The following is a 17,105-nucleotide window of genomic DNA, read 5'->3' on the forward strand; positions in this document are numbered from 1 at the left end:
CCTTCACCCTTGCTCATGAATGGAGGGAGGGGCTTAGGAAAGCCTCCACCGCCAGGGAACTCCTCTGAGCCTCCAGGTATGGCGAATGTTATTAATGTACTCCTTTGCCCACTGGAAGCTCAGTTAATTTTCATGGTAACACATTGATCTTGACATTAGCCAACTTACTGTCAGTCCAAAGGAAGGCAGCCAGCCTTGGAGAAGGTCCTGGTGGCCACAGCCTGAGAAAGGTTGTCTGAGCCCAAGACAAAGAGCTTCTGTCACTTCCAGCAAGTAAGATACTGACGAGGGTCTCGGTCTTCAAACCAAAATGACTTTAGTACAATTCAATTGCTTGTATTAATTAAGGGAAAATGAAACCATGGGTTTATCACACTTTTCATTAACTTCAATGCAGTGACGGGAACAAATCTGGGAGTAGGAAGCAGGAAAGGATGCAATGTATTGCTGTCCACACTCCTTGGCTGAATTCAGGCCGTGGAACCTCGGGTTGCTTGTTGCCAGCAGGGTTTTAAAGAGAGTCAGGGATGGAGGGACAGACAGTGTGGAACAGAGACTAGCAGAAAAAGACTGGATTAAATAGAAGAGGGTGGAGGGAGTTTTGTAGGATTCAGTTTCCAAACCTAGCCTTGAATTTCAAGCCAGAATTGAGGTCTATGTGATATTTTGATCTGTTCATGACTCAGTTCTATGATTATGTTCTACTGGCCAAAATCCTGGAGAGAGAGAAGGATACAAGGATTTGGCACTTGTCCTCTCATGAACTGCTGACAGTCTCTACCTTGTTCTCCACATCTCAAGGGCAGAAAGCAGTAAGGAGGAGGTGACACTAGACAGCTCTAGCTCCTTCCTGGGGCCTATCTTGCTCCAGATGCCTATGACAGGATGTCCAGCAAGTTTACACCCGCCAGTCAATCCATATATATGGAAGTTCATTCCTTACAGGTGTGAAACCTTTGTTCTTTGATAGCTTGAATTGCTGCCTAGCTTTGGGGAGTGGGCAAAAGGCTTTTTCCCAAGAGGAATCAAAAGTCAAGTTGTGGCCTTACAGGCTAGGAGCATATACACAATCACCTGGACATTTCCAACTTCCCAAATCTGGTATTGATAGGGATCATCTTTAACAGTCCCCTTTGCTGAGTTTCCCTTTTATTGTTTTTCCAGAAACCTTACCATTGAGCCAATTGGACCCCTGGAGTACCCACACTCAGCTCTTTCCCATTGGCTCCTTTCTGGCCACGCATCCTGCTTTTGCTCCTCCGAGTTCCCTTTCCCTGTGCCTTTTCCTCTCTGCTACTGTCTGAAATCCTAACCCCTCCTTGCTGCTCTCATCTCCTGCTGTTAATTTCCCCTGTGGCACATGCTCCCAGGTATGCCCCTCTGTGGATCACCTCCTGACGGGTCTGGCAAATGCTGTGGCAGGTGCTGACATGCAACCCCACAGAGTACCGTCCATAGATAGAGTTGCAGCTGTACATAGCATACTTGGAGAGACAGTCAAGGTGGAGACACCTAGGAGGTGACTTTTATTCATTTCAAAAAAAGAAGGCAGACAGACATTGCCTCAGTCTAAGGATCTTTTATTTTCTTTTGGTAATGTGAATAGTCTAGCAAAAGGATAGCAATAAGGAGGGGGTAGCACTAGGAACAATTCTTAAAATTGTCCCTAGGGGTAGCCAGAGAGAAGAGGAGATAGCCTGTCAAAATGTTATGTAATCCAGAAGAGTGGAAGGCTAAAATTTTTGACCCCGCATGGTACTTCCAACTTTATAACTTTAAAGAATTGACTAAGAAAATAGAAGGAAAAACTGGACACCAGGACGATGGTGGAGATACAGCTAGCATGGAAAGACAGGATGGAAAGGTAGACAGATGGAAAGGAAAGACATGGAAAAGTAGAAAGAAAGAAGTAGATGAGGAAGCCTTCAGATTTTGCTCTGGATTTTCCATTTGATCTCTTCATCCCCAAATGCTTAGGTTTCTTCCAGCTCTAATAAATTATTTTGATCTATAATACCTTACTTGCGGGACTTCAAAAGGAGCAAGAATTGAAACTTTGGACGTAAGATACAGAAAAACACAAATTGCTTTGAGTTCTGGGGTCATGAGATTGCAGAATACCCAAGGTGAAGGTTCTTGCTTGTTTTCCACATCCTCTCTACCCCCATCCCCAACCACTGTGTCTAACATAACACCTCACTCTTATAAATAAAATAACTACAGGTGACATCAAGGGAAGCAGGGGAGACTTCTCCTCCTGGGTCAGTTTCTCTGTTCCTCATTTCTATGACAGAGCAGGGTCTGCTCGTGGATGTCATATGTTCTTTGTGTTCTGTGACTATACTATGTCAGAATGTGCACCCCTACAGAAGAAACCTCCTTAGGTCTGCAGAAACATTAGGCTTATTCCTCTTGTCCCCAAGCATCATCCTGCCTTGAAGGGGTGACCTCCCACATTTCCTGATGAATGGCTCCACTGGTGTCCTTGCAGATCTTAATCTTGCTAATACAGTGCATTAAACTTATCTTCTTTGATGTACTTTTGTTTGGAAAGAAATAACCCCATCTTTATGTATTTCTGTCAGTGATTTAGAGCACACATTCTGTTGCTTCCAATCATATTATATTGGCATGCCTGGATGCTTAGGGTCCGTTCATATTGCCTCTGGGTTACTGACTTATCACAGGACATCTCACTAAAAAAAAAAAAAAGCAAAGCTGTTAACAGACTTGGAGTTTCTATTTTCATATCTTTTGAGGAAAAAAAAAACCCTATTGAATGTGTCTTCAGACTCTTTCCAGTGGCTCTCAGGCCATCTTGTCTGCTCCACCTTTGTCTATCTCTTCTTCCTTACTTCAGAATATCTTCTTCTTCCTCCCTTCTCCCTTTCCAGTTCTTCCCTGATCTGTTTCTCCCAGCCCCTGTTTCCCTTCCATTAACTCCACAGTCAGCAGTTTGGCTTCCTGGCAGCTAGCAAAGAGGATTAAAACATGCGTTGCTTTCTGCCCCTTTCTCTACAGCATGGAATCAGAATTTTACCTTGCAACCAGAACAGGAGAGGGCAGGAAAAGCATTCAACCCTGCAGCTTCCTAGATCTCCAGGCATTCAGCAACCTAGATTTGCTCTGCTTTAAAAATCTCACCCAGCATTCAAAGTCGTTAAGAAAATAGCATCTAAATCACCTTCCCGGAACCTGAGATGGAGAGGAGTTTCAACATCCTTTTCCTGTTTTTCAGCGGAGAAACTTGTGTTTGGGGAGGATGCATGTTTTGTAATAAGATCATGAAGAGACGTAGTAAGATCATGGGATAGTTAGCTTTAAGGGTCATGATTCTCAGCCTCAATGTATCCTACTAAGCCCTAAACTCCAAAAATAGTCTTTTTTTTTTCTTTCAAGATTCAGGCTCCACAGGGACCTCAGCCTGAGGGCACATGGTATATTTTCTTAACCAGCTGACCACTTCATAGGCCGAGATAATTGCAATTGTATGAGTAGCAGTGAGCCCATGAACAGCGTGCAGGGTGCCTCACAGTTCACCAGTCAGTATGGGCCCCAGCCCAGCCATGGAGGTAGACCTGAACACTATAACACTATAAATACGACATCCCAGACCCCACTCCAGATCTACTGAATCAGAATCTATTTTTTTAATCCCTGAGGAATTTATATGCAAAATAAAATCTGAGAAGTACTTTATTGTACAAATTGAGAAAATTCATTTTCTCACTTAATGAAGTAATATTATCATAATGATACATGAAATGCACTTTTTCTTCCTTCTTTTTTTGCTGTGATGTAACTGTCCCATAAAAACAGCATTGCAGATAGTGAAGATAAACCCCCACATTCCAGAGGGTGGACATGTTGTCTTGTAATTCCCCATGAAGAGGCCAGGATCCTACTCACGCAAATGCACATGGGCTTCTCCCTTGTTTGAAGCCATCCCTTCCTGATTTGCCAGTCGGTCAACACTTCTAAGTCATTGACATTCATGGGTGCCTCCTTTTCAGGGGCTTTCAAGGCAGTTGGCTGAGGTCCATCATGCAGCATGATCTGAGTCTTTGTCATTCTCCCCAAGGAAAGGGAAGCGGTGATGCTGCCTGAGACTCCAGTCAGGCCCTCTGCAGGTAGTTCCTATGTTTGGTTAAATGCAGTACATTTTCAACACTTGTGACAAATACTCTGTAGTACATTTTCAAAAATAATAAAGTCATAGTAGTGGAAAGCCAGACCTCCCTTCCTACCACATTTATTCACTTCAGAAAAGGTGAAGTGGCCAGGCTCGGTGGCTCAGCCTATAATCTCAGCACTTTGGGAGGCCAAGGCGAGTGGATTGCCTGAGTACATATGTTCGATACCAGCTCGGGCAACTTGGCAAGACCTCGTCTCTACAATAAATCAAAGCTTAGCCGGGTGTGGCAGCGCATGCTTGCAGTTCCGGCTACTTGGAAGGCTGAGGCAAAAGGGTCACTGGAGCCTAGCAAGTCTACACTAGGATGGCCATGAGTGTGGCACTGTACTCCAACCTGGGCGATGGAGTGAGACTCCAAATAAAAAATAAATAAATAAATAAATAAAAGGCGATTCTGGAAAGTTGTACTGATGCTTCTGATTTCATCATTGTTAATACTTTAAAGTGTTTAGATTGGTCAACTGACGATTTTTCTTTGTTACATTTCCTAGAATAAATAATCTCAGAATCAATCCCTTTTAACTATGATTTCTGTAATTCTAAGAGAAATAAGGAATAAGATGAGAAGGTGTTTGCATTCCTCTAATGAACCTTGAAGTGTCAGAATATGAACTAGCCTGGATAATTACTAGCCGGTTGGTATAAAGGACTTCGACCCAGCAGCACCACTTTAAGGCCTCAGCAGATGGTTCAGGAGGCCTGTGCTCTGAAGCATCGTCCTTGAAACTGTCTAGTTCCAAGTTGTGTTTATACCACATTTTTTAATCTAGTAGTTCCTCTCTGGTGCCTGGGATTATCGGGAGCCAGCAATACCACTCAGAAGAGGGACTAAGATCCTAGGCTGGGAATCTGTCAGCCATTGCTCCAGGTCCCATATGTCCCCTTCAGAGGGATCTTCTACCCTACCTTTCAGCCACTCCTTACATGGGTTCAGCCAGATTTCCCAGTGACTCTGACCCTCACACCTGTGGGCTTGTCTTGGGGCCCTGTCACCAGATCCAGGTTCCAGGAAGGTGGCTGGGCAAATGGACTACTACCATTGGCCAATGCAATATTTCTTCCATGGAACTGCACAAGATTGAGTTATCAGAAAGATGCTGATTTGAGGTGACTTATTTTTGTAGATAGGTTGGTAGCCAGCATCTAGACACTGACAGTACAACCTGGGTGGTATGAGATGGAGGTAGAGAAGGCAGTGTGAGCCAGAAAGCAATGGTCTGGGGAAATGGACAGGGTGGGTGGTGGAAGCTCCCTGAGGCTTAGGCCTGCATTAGAGTCAGGGTGCTAAAGTACGAATTACTCACCTCCATATTCCCTGCCCACTGGCCCACCCCCACAGGCACTCCAGCTTCCTGCACAGCACCCTAGGTAGACTCAGCCTTGATTGAACAAGCACTCGTTGGATCAGCACATGCTTCCACAAGGTTGTGGGGAAAGTTATAATTTTTGTCTTGAAAAGTAATTTAGCTCAGGCCACAAGCCTATAAGAAGTGCAAATGGCTGTGCCTTCTCCTTGGGCTTTATATTGGTTTTCATAGGAGCCAGGTATTGTGACAGAACATGGAACATTTGTGTTTGAAGACTGTGGGTCTGTTTACTTCGCATTGAACCACAGGGAGCAGAATAAGGGGTAAGGTAGTAGGGGAGATTGTTATCAGAGCTTGTAATGGTTGCTTGAAAGCAATGCAAATTTTTCAGCTCCAGAATATTTTGGATCATGAATTGTAAATTTCACAAGCACCTGAGAATAAATTCCCCAGAATGCTCCACAAATTTGGGTATTAAATCCATGAGTCTGTTCTAGTAACTGCAGATCCAACATTTTGGGCTATCACATTTATTTTATGTTGGCAAATGTTTACTGGGCACCTATTACAAAGCAATCCTTCCTCATTCATTCATTCATTTTTACTCTCTTCTCTACCATAGGTTGAAACCGGACCAACTGCTTTGAAATTATCTGTGTTAAAATGTAAAATGTCTAAAAGTAGTACATTTTAAAAATGTAAAATGTCTACATTTCTACATTGTGAAAAATTAAAATGTTTTTCATAATAACATATCCTAAACTTATTCTTTACTTCTGTTATGTTCTTTATCATGGCAATTCTCTTTAAAATATCCAAGTTTAGTAATGTTCTGGGGTATTTATCATCCACTCTCTTAGTTAATCCTCATTATATTCACTTAAGAAAAATATGATATCTCTTTCTTATCAGATACTCTTTAAAAGTTAAAGTGACTTGCCTGAAAATACATTGATCCAAGATCAAGCAGAGTTTCTTTCTTCAGTCGCCATAATTTTTGGCCAACTTGGTGCGCTGTATCCTTGATTTGATGTTCAAGCCCCATGATTATGACTTTTCCTCTTCTGTCTCCTATAGTCTCTAGCTGTGAACATGGTTCTGTCCCTGATTTCACAGTTGTGTGACTGTTTGCTGTCTTCTTCTTTCTTCCCAGAAGGCCAGGTCTTTGTAAGTGAGGATGAATATCTGGAGATCTCTGACATCAAACGTGACCAGTCTGGGGAGTATGAATGCAGCGCCTTGAATGATGTGGCTGCACCTGATGTGCGGAAAGTAAAAATCACTGTAAACTGTGAGTTAACCTGCAGTCAGGGAGTTCCAGGGAAAAAGAGGGTACAGACGTCAAGGGAACACACTGGTGACAGCAATGCCATTTTCTGAAAGACCCAAGCTGCTGCCAACAGGAAAATGCATTATCAGATTGCTTTGTCCCATCATTGTCTCCAAGTCATTTGTCCCTGGAGTCTTCCTGTGACTGTCAGAACTTTCAGTGAATGGAGACAATTATTAATGTAGAATTGGTTTGAAGGCCTGAAGAAGATGTTGGGGTAAATTAAATATATTCAATCAAGTTCGTTTCCTAAAATAAATGGTTATCTCACTGGAAGAGAGGGTTGTCACACACACACACACACACACACACACACACACACACACACACACAAAATCTACTTATATAGCAAATGGCTGAATGTGTCCTTCATAGCTTTCATGTAATCACCCTGTGTGTATGGTGTTGTTTTTTTTTCTTTCTCTCCCACAGATCCTCCTTATATCTCAAAAGCCAAGAACACTGGTGTTTCGGTTGGCCAGAAGGGCATCCTGAGCTGTGAAGCCTCTGCTGTCCCCATGGCGGAATTCCAGTGGTTCAAGGAAGATACCAGGTACCTTGAAAATGGAGCTTGGGAAGGAGGATGATGAAGGACAGGGGAAAGATAAGGCCAAACAGAAATGCATGAAAGCCTCCTTTGTAATAGTCTCCCTTAAGAACCAGAAAAAAAATTAGAGGAAGCTGGGGAGTAGACAGAAAGAAAAGATCTTGTATAAGAATCCAGGCTTAGCTGGAGACATGCCAATCTTTGATGACTAGAAGCCAGCAAATGTTCTGTGTTGAACATGATTATCCTTTCTGTGGTTCTATTGATGAGTAATCTTAGGGTTTGAGTTAGAGGGACAGGTTAGTTAAAGGGTTTTGTGAGGAGGATGACCTCTCTGTGGGATTAATCTATGGCAGTTTTGGGTCTTCTCAGTGCCTCCTGTCTGGTGTTTCAGTCTGTGTGTGGAGTCAGACTGGCAGTACCTTTTCTGTTGCAGGTTATCCACTGGCCTGGACGGAGTGAGGATTGAGAACAAAGGCCGCATGTCCACTCTGACTTTCTTCAATGTTTCAGAAAAGGATTATGGGAACTACACTTGTGTGGCCACAAACAAGCTTGGGAACACCAATGCCAGCATCACATTGTATGGTGAGTGCAGAAAGCCTGAATGCAGTGGTCTCAGTCACATGGAGGGCTTAAGGGACTCAGGAGGGAGGAAGGCACAGATCTGCTATGCCTGTGTCTGTCCATCCTGCTCAACCTACCAGCCTTATATAAGAAATACTTCTCTTTGTCACCACCCTAGCATGTGGGAGAGTGATGTTTGCAAGGAAACTGATATGTCCTGACCATCAAAAAGCAAGGTTTGTCCTTACGAAACAAATGAACCAAATTCTGAATGAAATTGATTGGCGGTTACATAAAGAAAATGTCCATGACCATCGGTCAGTTCAATTTAGTACTATCTAAAGTTCTGTGGGATAAATTAAGTATAATTTTAAGATGTCTTCTACAGTCAGAGTCTATGATTTGGGGTGCTATATTTGTAGTTCTAAACCAAGCCAACTGCTGCCATCATGATTCTCACGTTGATTGCCATATCATGTTCTCACTCATTGGGATGAATGGAACAGCAGTCTGAGTCCTCTTCAGATGACTGTTCTATCCACAACTGGAACGTCAAACCTTCTCTGAAGGGAAAGATCTGTCCAAGATGGAGACGTCTCAGGAGCCATGATTGACCTCACCCTCATTCCACCTTCCCATACTGCCATGTCCATATCCTTGTGCAACATTTCACAACATGGGCCAGGGCCAGCTTGCTATGATATTTTATGTGTGTATGTATTTGTTTCTTTGCCAAGGTTTGGTTAGAGGGAAGCATCTGATGAGTAGGATGAAGAGGTACCCACTTTTCCATGTGCACCTCAGACCCTGAGCAAGCTTTCAGCCCCGACATTAACTAAATTTTGTCCACCAACCATCTGAAATGTGTGATCTATGTCTTTTGTTTTCTCTCTGCATTGTGTGTGCATTGTGCTGTGTGTGTCTTAGAAATAAGCCCCTCATCAGCAGTGGCAGGTGGGTACAGCATGTTCCTTCCTTCCTCTGCCTGCCTGAATGCCTATGCTTTTGAATTTCAGCCTACTTCAAAGATAGGCTTGCCTGCTCCACCTCCCTGATTTATTTCTCTGTAGTGAATAGGCTTCAAGGGGCTTGGTTTGCACAGTTTAGGTAACAAGCATGTAGAATATGATGGCTTTCACAAGCAAACTTATGGAATATCATTGTAGCTTTCAAGGAAAGGGATTTTTGCCCCCAAAACAATAAACTTGTACTTGGTTGCCTTTAATAAAGATGCACATTCTGCTGTTTCTACACACAGCAGCACAGAGAGCAACCTATCCCAGAGACCAAATGGATTATTAGATGACTGTCTCCGTGGAGAAGTCACCCTAGTATGAATGTTTTATTCTTTTAGCCCAAGGCAAAGAGGGCTAATGATTTAGTTCTAAAAACTTTATTTTAAAATAGAAGTATTTGGGATCATTATTTGTAATGGTAATATCTACTATTTACCAAATATTTACTGGTTTCTAGGCATCATATCAGTGCTGTATAAGACAGGTTATTAACCCCATTTTATAGATAAGTAAAAAGAGGATCAAAGAGCTTGTCGCTAATGAAAAGGCACTGGACGACACTTAGAAATGAACTCCTTCATCTGGCACTGGAGTATTTGCCCAGAGCAGAAGCAGATACACACACACACACACACACACACACACACACACACACACACACTTACTCACTCACTTACTCATACATTTAGATGAAGCAGCAGCTAGTCCTCAGCTTCACTTCCAGAGATAGAAGACACTTAGCCCTACTGTTCTAAGATGTCAATCTCAATTACATACAAAGTGATGACATTTGAATTTTTTAACTCTGGAATCAGTTCTGTACTGTCACTGCTCATAGCTCTTAATCCAGGACACTCATAGACATATAACCCTGCTTACACGTTGATGACCAGGAATAGCCATCCCTTGGTCTTGATAAAACTGAGAGAAGAGGGGAAATTCAGGTGTTGCCCTGCCACTGACCTGCCGTTATCTCCCTTGTTAAGGGGGTTAACAGTGGCAGAGAATATGTTCAACAGAATGGCCTAGGACTGACAACCAAATGACCCTTCTTGTCCTTTTCTGCCATTAACCAAAGAAAGAGATGTGTCATAGCAGATGATAGTCAATATACACCAAGATTGTCTTAGTCTGCTCAGGTTGCCATAACAAAATACCCCAAATTAGATGACTTAAAATAACAGACATTTATTACCTCACAGCCCAGCAGGCTAGAAGTACAAGATCTAGCCAATTCGGTTCTGGTGAAGACCCACTTCCTGGCTTGTAGACGGCTGCTTTGTTCTCACGTGGACTTTCTTCTGAGTGCTCATGAAGAGAGAAAAAGTGTCTCTTCTGTAAAGGACACTACTCATATTGGATCAGGGTCCTATCCTTATGAATTCATTTACTCTGAATGACTTCTTTATGGGTACCACCTTAAGTTTAATCATATGGGTAGTTAGGGCTTCAACATAAGAATTTGATGGTAGGGTGGGGATTGGGGACACTATCCAGTCCATAGCAAAGACATAAATTCACACCCCAATTCATGTACATATCAGCCACTTAAACCTGTTTAGCCTTCCTTTCCTCATATATGCTATTGGTATGTTAACATTTACCTCAAAAGGCTAGAGATGGGCTTAAATAAGATTATATACATAAAAAGTCCCATAAATGCTATGCTTAAATAAATGACTTTGATAACAAACAAAGATTGCTTGTTTCAATTTACTCAGTTGAATAGGCTATATTTCCTGGCCCTCTGACATAAGATTGTCTTGTGAATTATCAATAAGATAATACTCATCAAAGTGGTGTGCAGGATACTATGATTCCTATCAGTACTTGTCAACACTTTTTTGTGACATGGTCCATCCTGTCACTGCCTTTCTCCATATGCTTGCCAGAATCGTTGCTCAACTGGAGCTCTTTTCTTTCTTTCAAAGTCCCCTGTGCTCTGTATGTCAGCACCCACCAATCCCTTTAATTTACCTTATCTCACTTCACCTGGTTAGCGTCCACTGGCTTTTCAGCACCCCTTCCTGAAGAAAGCTTTTCCTGATCTCTCTGAGCAGATCAGTGCCCTCATTACACACCCTCTCATACCTTGCTTCTGACTGCTGCACTCACACAGTGCATTGACGAGCATTCACTTAACATAATATATGTTCAGAACCTGTGACAAGCCAGGCCCTGTTCTAAGTGATAAAAAGGCAGCAGTGACTCAACAGATAGACTCCTTGTTTCTATTCGTTGCCTTCTAGTAGCAATTTTTCTTTTGTTTAATTTATTTAGCTTGTTTGATTAAAGTCTTTCTTCCTCTTTAGCCTATAAGCTCCATGAACATAGGTACCATGCCTCGTTTGATTCTCTAGGATGTAATACAGAGATCTACACACAGCAGCTGGTCAGGAAGACTTTGTTGAATGAATGAATGCATGAGTATATGCGGGGATGGAAAGGTTGTTCTGGCAACATCAAAAGTTCAGCTGTTAGAAATTGAAATGTGACAGCACAGGGTAAGGGATATATGTCTCAGAGGGGCTTTGAGGTCAGGCTATGATGCTTGCTGGCTGCATGGCTTTAAGAAAGTCAGTCTCAATGGGCCTGTTGTTGTTGTTGTTGTTGTTGTTTGGTTTTTTTAAATCAGTGAAACATCTTGAAAAAGATGTTTTTCGCAGTCCCCATAAAGCTCAATTCTTTGATTCTGTGACTGAGTGGCATTAGCTTCAGCACAAGATCAGATAGTGTCCAATTGACCCACTCTTTCTCCTGGCTAGGATTATTCTTCCTGGTATTCAATGCCTCCATAATTATGGCTAATTATTACCAAACATTTACTGTTTACAGGGCCACTAGACTAAGTGCTTTGCATGTTTTATCTCCCCAATGACTATGAAGTAAGCACTATATTTATCCTGATTTTATACATGAAGAAATTGAGAGGCTAGGCAGATAACTCAAATCACACTGGCTTATCAGAGCTTGAGCTGGGATTTGAGCCTATGTACTTTGATTCCCGTGCCTGAGCACTTCACCACTATTGCAGTCCAACTCATAATACTTGGCAACCCATTATGAATGTCAGTGGATGACTTTCTGAAAGGAAAAATACCAGCAATTAGTCTGCTTGGACCCATCTCCCTCACCAAATTCTCCTCTCTTCTGTCTACTTCCGAACCCATTTTTTTAAGACACTGTTTTACATTTGCAACCCACATACTCATACTGTTCAAACACGCAAACCCCATCTGATGGTGTACATTAGTGTTTACTCACACATATTGTCAGACTGTTTTAAAGAGGCCTCTCTGACTCTGCCCCTGAGATCCCATCACAGCATGCCTCTCTCTCACATGCACATTTTTCATATATTTCCACTCCTGCATGTAAAGAACAAAGGAAAATGGGATAAAAGCAATTTTGAAAGAATGTAGAAGACAAAGACTATGGAGACAATGGGTTGGTGAGTGGGTTGAAACAAGAAATGATTAGGAAACATGTAAGAGACAACATGGTACGTGATTGATCATCAAAGATGAATCAGTAGCTGGCACCAGTGTGAAATACTGCTTTCTCGTCACACCAGTTACCTTCCCCATACAAAGCAACGAAGTCAGGTGGTCACTTAGGCAGAGTGCCAACTCAAAGGAGCACTTTAGACCATCCACTTTCCTTAGCCCCAGGCAACTGCAGGTGCTGGAAAAGCAACAGGATGTAGAAAAGAGACCAACACTAGCAGCTAGGGGCATTAGGTTTTAGTCTTGTCTATGAGGCAGACAAACTATGACAGAACAGAACAAGATGGACATAAGCTTTCTAAGCCTCTGTTCTGAACCTGAAAAACAATGGGGGAGACAGGGTAAGGGATAAATCTGCCAAAGCTATTGTCCATAACCGTGGACACGGTGGCAAGCAACCCCTGCACTATTGAAAAGCTTATTGCTCCCGGTATTGGTTAGCTTTACTGAGTGGATGAAGCCATTTGAAGGCTCACCTGGAGTCCTGGCACCTTGATGTCTTGCCAGACCTGCCTGCAGCAGGGACTCTGCTTTCTGGCCACAGCAATGTCCCTTGTGGAGGTCACTCACCTTCTCTCAACTTGCCAACCACTCTGCTTCCTCTAGGCCTTCAGCAAGAGGTCCCATCCCCCTGTCCTTAGCGTGTAGAGAGAGAAGATTCTGGACTTGATTACATCCAGCACTGCAGAGAGTACGATGCACTTAATGAGGCATATAAATGCCTGGATTACTGGAACTGGCAGGGGAAAGGGACAGAGAACGCAAACAAAGCCAAGGAGGAGGGGGGATGCTGCAGAGCGAAAAACAGATTTCTCACATTTTATCTGTGAAATTGAAGCGACACAAATTAGTTACATTAAGAGTTAAGTATCAGGCATAGGGACAACTCATAAGAATCTTGTCATCGCAAATGAAAATGGCAAAATATTCCAGTTAAGGCAACATCTGGGCTCTGGGGTTTTTCTTCAGGCAACTCTCAAACCCCCTCAGAGCAGCCATGACTACAGCCTGCCTCAGCAGCTCCTGGAAACCATGAGGGCAGAGTCTATATTTTCTTTTGCTAATGGCCATTCCTCCAGAATAAACACACACATCGGACTGGCGCTGTAAGCTGGCCTTCCTTCAGCTAGAGTCTGTGCCAACCAGCTGCTCCTATCCCCTGCCCTTTGCTGACCTCCTCCCCACATGTGCCCATGGGCAGAGCCCTCAGTAACCCTGCCTTTATGCCCCCACCTCCCATATACTCCTGCCTCTACCTTCTTCTTCTGTTCCTTTGTTAAGGTGTCTGAACAACCACGCCTTTGCCTGGGTGGCCTCGTCTGGGAAATAAAGAGTGAATGCAGGGATCAAGGAGTCTCTTCAGTGCACCATCTTTACACAGCACCCCATGCCCCATGTCTTCTCTTCCCTTCCCCACTAGGCTTCTAAAAAGGAGAACCAGAATTGAGATTTCCACCTCCTCAAGCCCATTTATGCCTCAGTCTACCTTGGTCTGTCTTCTGTTTTCCTCTAACACTCAGTCACCTCACCTCTCAACACCGCACTCTGGTTTCCCTGATATATGGATGGTGACTGCCTTCTTACCTTTCTATCTCAATCTGCTTCTAACTCCTCCAGCACCTGTCCCATCAGTATCCCCAGGGGTAAGGTTACAGTGAGGGGAGAACGGCCTATTCATATCTTCAGGTACCCTACAGAGTTTTATTTCTTGGTCTGCATTAGACTTACATTGGGTTCTTTAAAAATGCAGATTTGTGAGTCTTGCTCCAAACTCATTTAATCAAAATCTCTCAAGGAAGTCCTGAGAATGTGCTTTTAAGCAGAGAATGTGCTTTTTAAGCAGGATCTCCCAGGGAATCTTATGCACACTGAAGACTGATAACCACTGAGCAATAGTATGATAAGTCCTGAATCTGTATCTTTAGTTCTTTCCTGAATTCTAAGCTACAAACCACTCTCCCTACCTGGATGCTCCATGGGCCTCTAAAACTCAGTCTTCCTTTCCTAGGAACCCCTTCCCTTCAATAGTCTTACCTTTCACCTACACACTCACAAGAATACCTCCAGTCATTCTTGACTTCTTTCTCTCCCTTGCCCCTTACATCTGTTAGCCAATGAGCCCTAGCAAGAAGACCTCCACCTTTCCTCTGACTGCCAGATATCCATTCCCATTCACACTGCAGCATGAAACTTGCCTGGACAATAATGGTATTCTCTTACAGGTCTCCTCATCTTTGGTAATCCCTCTTCAGTCTGTTTGTCAGAGAAGGGCCAAGTGATGCTTCCAAAACTCAGAATGGACCTTATCATTTCAGTTGCTAAAAATGTCTGCCTCCCATAACAGCATGGGTTTAGATCTGTTCTCGCTGTGAGATTAGCCTAGCCGTATAGCTTTAAGTCCTTCTCCACATCTCCCCCACCTTTCATATACACACCAGGCTGGGTCTCCTGTGCCCCAGGTCCCATTATACATCTAAGTCTTCGATCATGCTGTTCCCACTCTCCATCCATCCATCCATTCATTCTTCTAGTTAACAAATATTTGTTTAGTGACTACTATGTGCCAGGGATCCTACTAAGGGCTGAGGTATAAGGAGGAAAAGTTTCTGATCTTGTACAGACAAAGTAAATAGGCAATTACAATAGAATGTAACAAGGGCCATGCTAGAGGAACAAAGACACTACCAGCTATTAAATGTCAGCCACACATGGCTTTAGACACCTAAGAAGACTTTGAGATAGATATTACTATTATTTCCATTTCACAGAAGAAAAGCCTAGTGCTCAGAGAATTTAAATGGTATGACTGACTTCTCCAAGGTGGGAGGAATTCCCCCAGAAACAGAAGTAGCAATACCAAGTTTTACACTCAGGTCTCGCCATAATCCCACGTATCTTTCTAACCCATATGCATGCTAATTCTTTCAGTGTGCTAGAAGGTCTCAGATGAAGGATTTTTTTCCCTCTTCTCTGCCTGATAAAAGCATACTTGTCCTTCAAGGCTGTACTCAATGGTGGCCCCTCATAGAGTATTTATGAGATGAGGGAAGAATCAATCCCTCATCTTTTGGACTCTTGTGGTGGCTTAACCTTAGGTTTGTATTTTGTTTGCATTTGTTTCTACAGTTAGAGGACATAACACTGTATCTTGCAATGGTTGTTGCCCAGTAGCTATTTGTGAAGTTAATAAATCTATCTTCCAGTCAATGGGCACATCAGTTATAGCTTCTATAGAGTTTGAGACCTGTCACTAACCAAAGAAAAGCCAAACACCCAAAAAGACCTGTAGCCCTCTCCTCTCAAGGAAGCTGAATTGCTATTTCTCTGACTTTTTGTTGCATTCTGGCCTCTCAAATATTCAAATTCCAATTTGAAATTTAGGGTTCCCCCACCCCCTGCCGGATCCTCCTTGTGAGAGAGGCTGTATCAAACATTGCAATTCACTGGGAAGACGTTCATCACATGATTTCTTCTTGCCGAGACATCAAAAGCTGTACATAGTTGTCCATTTCCTGCTGATAACGTGCATTATTTTTATTTTTCAAATCCACCATTTAAATCCAGGTGGGAGGGAATGAGTCAGAGAGAAACACCACTGCTTTCGGCTGATGACAGCAGTGTAATCATTTGTATTTTCCCCCAACCTGCAAAATGTCAACATATTAGAAAAAAAATGCAGACATTTTCCATTTCATTCCTGATGAGGTTCCTTGTCATTCACTCACACCCTACCCTCCTCTCTCTGAATCATTGACATCTGGCTATTAGCCTAAACATTTAGAATTTAACACTGAGCATTCAGAGTGTGCTGATGTCAGCACAGACACAAGAGCTTATGGTTCAACATAGACTAAAGTCTTGTCTCTTTCAGGTTTGTGATGAGCTGACAGATTTGAATTTACTTCTGATATTAACTTCTTAAGCTTTTGTTTTTTGTGGTAAGCATAAAACAGGGAGTGTTAAAGAGAAAGAAACAAAGATGGTTGCCTTTCTTGCCTCTTTGTCTGCTCTTAGTTGCACTGCAGAGCTCAGTTAATCTTGTAAAACAACGCAGTGCCATGTTTTCCACTGTAATTAAAGACAATGGAGGAAAAGTTCCCTTTGAAGGGAGACGATGTGCCTTCATCAGTCGGCACTGCTGAAAATAGGTTTATGTTTCACCACCAAGTGTAACACATACATCCTCTAATTAGATTTCCTTGCTCCTCTTTTAATCACCAAGAACATCATTATCCTTTTGGTTCCTCATTAGGAAGGTCACACAGTTCATAATCATACTTATAAAACCTATCCAAATTTCAGAACAAAACTGCATGTTCTTAGACTTCAGATATTTCATTGATCTCGCTGTACTATCAACAAGTTCAACTTGCCTGTGGGTTTTTTTTTTCTTTTCTTTCTTGATGTGATCACCTACCACCTGCCATTCTAGTAGAATTACAGTTATGCAGTCTACTGTTGCTGAAGACCTATGCCATATTTTCATTACTATTATGGAAAGGAAGACAAGTGACACATTCCGATATCTTCATTGCTTATAAAGTACATTATATATTTTTTTATCAATATTTTTTATTATGGTTTTGTGGGGTACAGTTAAGGGTTAGGTGTACAATTACGTTTCATTCAGGCACCCG

At 42.6% G+C, this 17,105-nt stretch overlaps 1 protein-coding gene across 2 annotated transcripts in view; it reads left to right on the forward strand.

Annotated features, from left to right (window-relative positions):
- Positions 1-6,578: 6,578 nt before the first annotated feature.
- Positions 6,579-17,105, forward strand: part of LOC103255990 (opioid-binding protein/cell adhesion molecule-like) — a 22,464-nt gene continuing 11,937 nt past the window's right edge. Inside the window, exons 1-4 of one of the 2 annotated variants that reach the window (XM_021710387.1) lie at positions 6,579-6,793; positions 7,265-7,385; positions 7,816-7,967; positions 8,874-8,900. In XM_021710387.1, coding sequence (XP_021566062.1) covers positions 6,595-6,793; positions 7,265-7,385; positions 7,816-7,967; positions 8,874-8,900 — 499 coding nt within the window. In that variant the 5' untranslated portion in view covers positions 6,579-6,594. The remainder of the gene's footprint in view (positions 6,794-7,264; positions 7,386-7,815; positions 7,968-8,873; positions 8,901-17,105) is intronic. The other variant, XM_008053887.2, reaches the window with a different exon arrangement.

This window comes from Carlito syrichta, unplaced genomic scaffold (assembly GCF_000164805.1).
Source record: "Carlito syrichta isolate Samal-C Ts95f unplaced genomic scaffold, Tarsius_syrichta-2.0.1 Scaffold288811, whole genome shotgun sequence".
NCBI classification, from domain to species: Eukaryota; Metazoa; Chordata; class Mammalia; order Primates; family Tarsiidae; genus Carlito; species Carlito syrichta.